Source organism: Myodes glareolus, chromosome 12 (genome assembly GCF_982192425.1).
Source record: "Myodes glareolus chromosome 12, mMyoGla1.1, whole genome shotgun sequence".
Taxonomy (NCBI): Eukaryota; Metazoa; Chordata; class Mammalia; order Rodentia; family Cricetidae; genus Myodes; species Myodes glareolus.
In genome coordinates, this window is record NC_142037.1 from 3,726,621 (window position 1) to 3,731,511 (window position 4,891).

General features: G+C 35.0%; 1 protein-coding gene across 1 annotated transcript; it reads left to right on the forward strand.

Annotated features, from left to right (window-relative positions):
• The first annotated feature begins 1,980 nt into the window (after window positions 1–1,980).
• On the forward strand, window positions 1,981–2,907 carry LOC148120084 (olfactory receptor 4N4C-like). The gene has a single exon (XM_087895860.1). It carries the CDS (start codon window positions 1,981–1,983, stop codon window positions 2,905–2,907), a length of 927 nt encoding a protein of 308 aa, XP_087751986.1.
• Window positions 2,908–4,891: the final 1,984 nt, after the last annotated feature.

Below are 4,891 nucleotides of genomic sequence, written 5' to 3' on the forward strand. Positions count from 1 at the left end.
GTAAATGTTTCTATTCTTCAAATTCAGAAAGAATAAAAATGAATGCAAACAGATATAATGATATAAATCTTCAATTGATACTTCTATATCAAATATATAGCAGAAATAAAGCAGTATGTGAATCCTGAATTAAGGTTCATTCTCAATAATAGAGTTCTTTCTCAGAATTTATGATTGCCATATGTGAAATGAACAAAGGCCATGATATAAATCATTTGCTATTAATTTTTTGTCACAAAATTTATATAGAGCAACTGAAATATGTTAGAGTACAGAACCAATAACCAATACAGAAAAGATATGGTGAAAATTAAAATAAAGTGTTGCCTAGGATTCTGGTTTCACAACAGTCTGGTTCTCCTTTTACACATAATGCTGATGACACTGATCTTGGACTTTGAGATCAAACTGAAGAGAAACCTATATGACTTTTTATTCTGTAATCTTAGATTTATGTATTTATCAAACTCAAGAATTTCACTCTGAAAGTAGTAACTGTCTTTAGCACACATTACTTCTCAGAACTTAGAATACATTGTACATTTTTACAAAGTATATTGATGATATCCATCCACCATTATGTCCCTCTGGGCCCCTTCAGTGCTCCCTTCTATGTCTCCCTCCGAAGTGTGTGCTGCCAATGTGCACATCGGTGTATGCTCATTGAGTGCACACATTTGACCTTTGACTTTGTTTAATATATAATGTGTATGCATTTCTCTATGTATTTTTTGAGTGAATATATGCAGGCATAAATTTAAGGATTTGCTTGTGTGTGATGTAATATACTTCTTTTATTGTCAGTTTAACAATGTGTGGAGATCTCTGTCATTATTAAATATATTAAGGTAAGGTGAAAAGAGAGATGAAGATTGATAGAGATAAAGAAAATCTCTTGGTATTTAAAAATGTTTAAACTGACTTCTTAATTTGAGAGATTTGTTCCTTTATTTCTTTTCTCTTTCACAGTCTCTCTTGCCACTGTAGGCAATGAAGCCTTCTTTTCTCCAACTTCATACTTCATTATTAATGAAAGTTTTTAAATGTATTTTAATAGTATTGTGTAACTAAACTTTTGTAAAATATTTTTCTTTTTAGACTGAAGTATTCTTATGGAACTTATGAGCCTTTGGTTAGTTGCTATTCAAAGTTTATCTCACTCACATCTATTTGTGTCACACACCGGCAGCATAATGCTTTTCCTCATATATATAAAAACCACCATGATGCTGTATAAACTACACAACTAAAAGACAAGACTTCAAAAAATCAGATAAAAATGTGCATGCCATGAATTTGCTCAAGTTTTAATCACAGTAATTTATCATGTTCATTCTGATTCAAAGCACAGGCCTCATAGCAACCAATTAATTACAAAAGACAGTATCAGTTTGTCATCCTTCAACTGAGCAAAAGTTCTGAATTATACCTGGTTAATGATTGCATCTATGTAAAGAAAAATAAAACATTCTCAGGAAATGAGTGAGTTCTAGCCTTCTAACGGCACCCTAAGAAACAAATATCAAGTAATATACAGTTCAATAGTTTTGATGAATACTTACATATGAAACAAGTATAACTTATGGATTCACTACTCCTTTTGCTATCAATATTTATTCATTCCCTTGTAAAATATGTTTATAAAGACTTCAATACCTTTAGCAAATTGATTTTTGTTCTCTCAGGGAAACAAAAAATCTCTTTCATGGCAATGAGAAATAAACCCAGAGCAATGACATTTTTATTTTACAGGTGAGTTAAACTGAGGCTCTGCACTAAAACTGGCAGGGATGTGGCTCCACAAGAGAGATGTTGACAATTAAGTGATATCGAAATGAATGGACAGAGGGGTGGTCTAGGTGTAGAGTGAGATGAGATAATACACTTGGTTCTAACCATGGTTTTAGGAGGAGAATAACTATGACCTAGTGTCAGAAGAGAGAAAATTGCTGTATTTGTTATGTTCTGTAGGGACTGGTGATGGAGACAGAAAACAGGACAGTTGTCACAGAATTCATTCTCATTGGACTCACACAGTCACAGGAAATTCAGCTCTTGGTCTTTGTTCTGAGCTTAATTTTCTACACCATCGTCTTGCCTGGAAATGTCTTCATCATTCCCACCATCTTATCAGACCCTGGGCTTGGTGCTCCACTTTATTACCTCCTGGGAAATTTGGCTTTCCTGGATGCCTCCTATTCCTTCATCGTGACTCCCAGGATGTTGGTGGACATCTTCTCTGAGAAGAAGGTAATCTCCTATAAAGACTGCATCACTCAGCTATTTTTCTTGCACTTTCTTGGAGGAGGTGAGGGGTTACTTCTGGTTGTGATGGCCTTCGACCGCTACATTGCCATCTGCAAGCCTTTACACTATTCCACTGTCATGAGCCCTAGAGCCTGCTATGTGATGTTATTGACTCCATGGCTTGGAGGCTTTGTTCATTCCATAATTCAGGTTGTCCTCATCCTCCGCTTGCCCTTCTGTGGTCCAAACCATCTGGATAACTTCTTCTGTGATGTTCCTCAGGTCATCAAGCTAGCCTGCACAGACACCTTTGCTGTTGAGCTCCTCATGGTCTTTAATAGTGGCCTGCTTACTCTCCTGTGCTTTGTTGGGCTGCTGACTTCCTACGCAGTTATTTTATGCCATGTTCACAGGTCAGCTTCTGAAGGAAAGAACAAAGCTATATCCACGTGTACCACTCATGTCATAATCATATTTCTTATGTTTGGACCTGCAATCTTCATCTATACACGCCCATTCACAGTTTTAGCAGCTGACAAAGTGGTTTCTTTCTTCCACACTGTAATATTTCCCTTGATGAATCCTGTGATTTATACTCTTCGAAACCAGGAAGTAAAAACTTCTATGAAAAAGTTAATCATTCGCCATATAGTTTGTTAAATGTTTTTTATGTGAGAAAGCAGGTAAGGAGTAATGTTGCATGCATTTATTAAATTACAAAATAAATGACATTCTTCTAGATTGGATATCACTTTCAGGTACCATTATAGACAATTTGATTGAATCACACATAGTGAGAAAATATAGTTCATATGTTTAAAATATGAAAGAGAAGTAATGGATTTGTTTAAGTACAATGCTTAAATGTGATAGATTAAGGGATTAAATTTTAATTTATTTAAGAGTGAAAACACTAAAGGATTTTTATGCTATATCCAATAATTTCAGTATCTGTATAACCATAGTAATAGTATCTTAGCATTTTAAGTCAAAGAACAACTAGCCCTCAGTTTGTTAATTGTGTAATGTGTTATGACCGTAATTCAATAAATAGAGCAATTCATTTTGATTAATGGGGCAGTAGGTTATAGAATATCAAGAGCCAATGGCAGAGGACTTTCTGCTGCCTTACTGTTGGTATTCTCAACATCACCTCAAATAAATTACAAGCAAGTATTAGACATTTTTTTCTTCTCTTTTTTTCTAGAGTTGAGACACATCTTTTGTTCCTTTGGGACGTTATTCTTTATTTTATTGCTTACACTGTAGTCTAATGCCTTGCTCTTAATCCAGACCATTGGAGAATCTTATTTTCAGCATCACATTATACTACAAGATGGATTTCCCAGAAGTCTTTAAAACAAACATTTGATTCCCACACAATCAAACTTACCGATGTATCTCCTTGCTTCCATATAAAAATGAGACTTGCTAGTTTAGTGCTTATGTGACCTTCTCCACTTACACACCGTTCAGTTTTATCGTCATCTGTGCTCTCCATGCAGAGGTAATTTCTCTAGAAATGCACTTGCTCCTGCTTCTGATTCAAGCGCTTTGCCCTCACTATCATCTTAGCTTTGATTTTCTGTTTCCTTTTTCTTTTCCCAACCAAAGTATGGTGACATTTGTAAGAGATCTCCAATTATATCACTTCTTAAAAGCACTTTTCAAATGGGACAGTGTCATTTCAAGCACCTATTTGTCAAACTATTGTGAAGATAGGGATGTAAAGGAAATTCTCATAATAGGGCAGTTTTAACAATCATACAGACACGTAATGACCATACTGAAAGCCAAAGGAAGTCATTGAAGTTTGTCTTTCTTTAACTTACACAATTAGACCCTGTCTCTATGTGGTTGATTCTCCATGATGTTCCAGTGGTTTGATGGCCACCAACTGGTTCTTGTAGTGATTATACTGATTTAAATGATTCCTTTATGTACATTAGTGTTTTGCCTCTATGTATGCTTGTATACTTGTACCTGTTGTCTACAAAATTCAGAAAAGGTTGTCAATTCACAAAAACTGCAGTAATGAGTTAGAACCTATGTGGTACTCAGCACTGTATTCAGCTTCTCTGAAAGATCAGCATTTGCTCTTAACCATAGAGACATCCTTTTGGTATACAGTTTACGTACATATCTATCTGTTCCTGCTGTGCTCCTAGACACAGGCACTACATAAGTGCGTACTGGACAAAGGAGGAGAGCTCCTGATTTCACTTCTCAAGTGTTTAGGTTCTGTTCACCTTCTTTGTGAAAATACACATCTCAAAGGAAGTGCAAGCTAGGTCCTGGCTGATTTTATCCCGATTTGTGTGTTCTATTTGGAAGCATCCATCTCTTTTTACATTTTTCCTTTCATGTCATTTCCTTTCATTTCCCTAGCTTGCCTTAATCAAGCAAACAATTACTGAGGTTGTTTGGTGACACTGTGTCATTTAAAATATTTATTTTTTGATCAAAATAGAGAAAAATGAGAATATATATGTTATATGCTTCAAATTTTAAGATTATACCTTAATTACAAATTTTCCTCCTTCTCTTTCCTCTCTCCAAATCCTCTCATATACCCATCCTAGCTCTCTATCAACTTTATGACCACTTTTTAAAAAGTGATATTGCTTAATATATGTATTTTTAT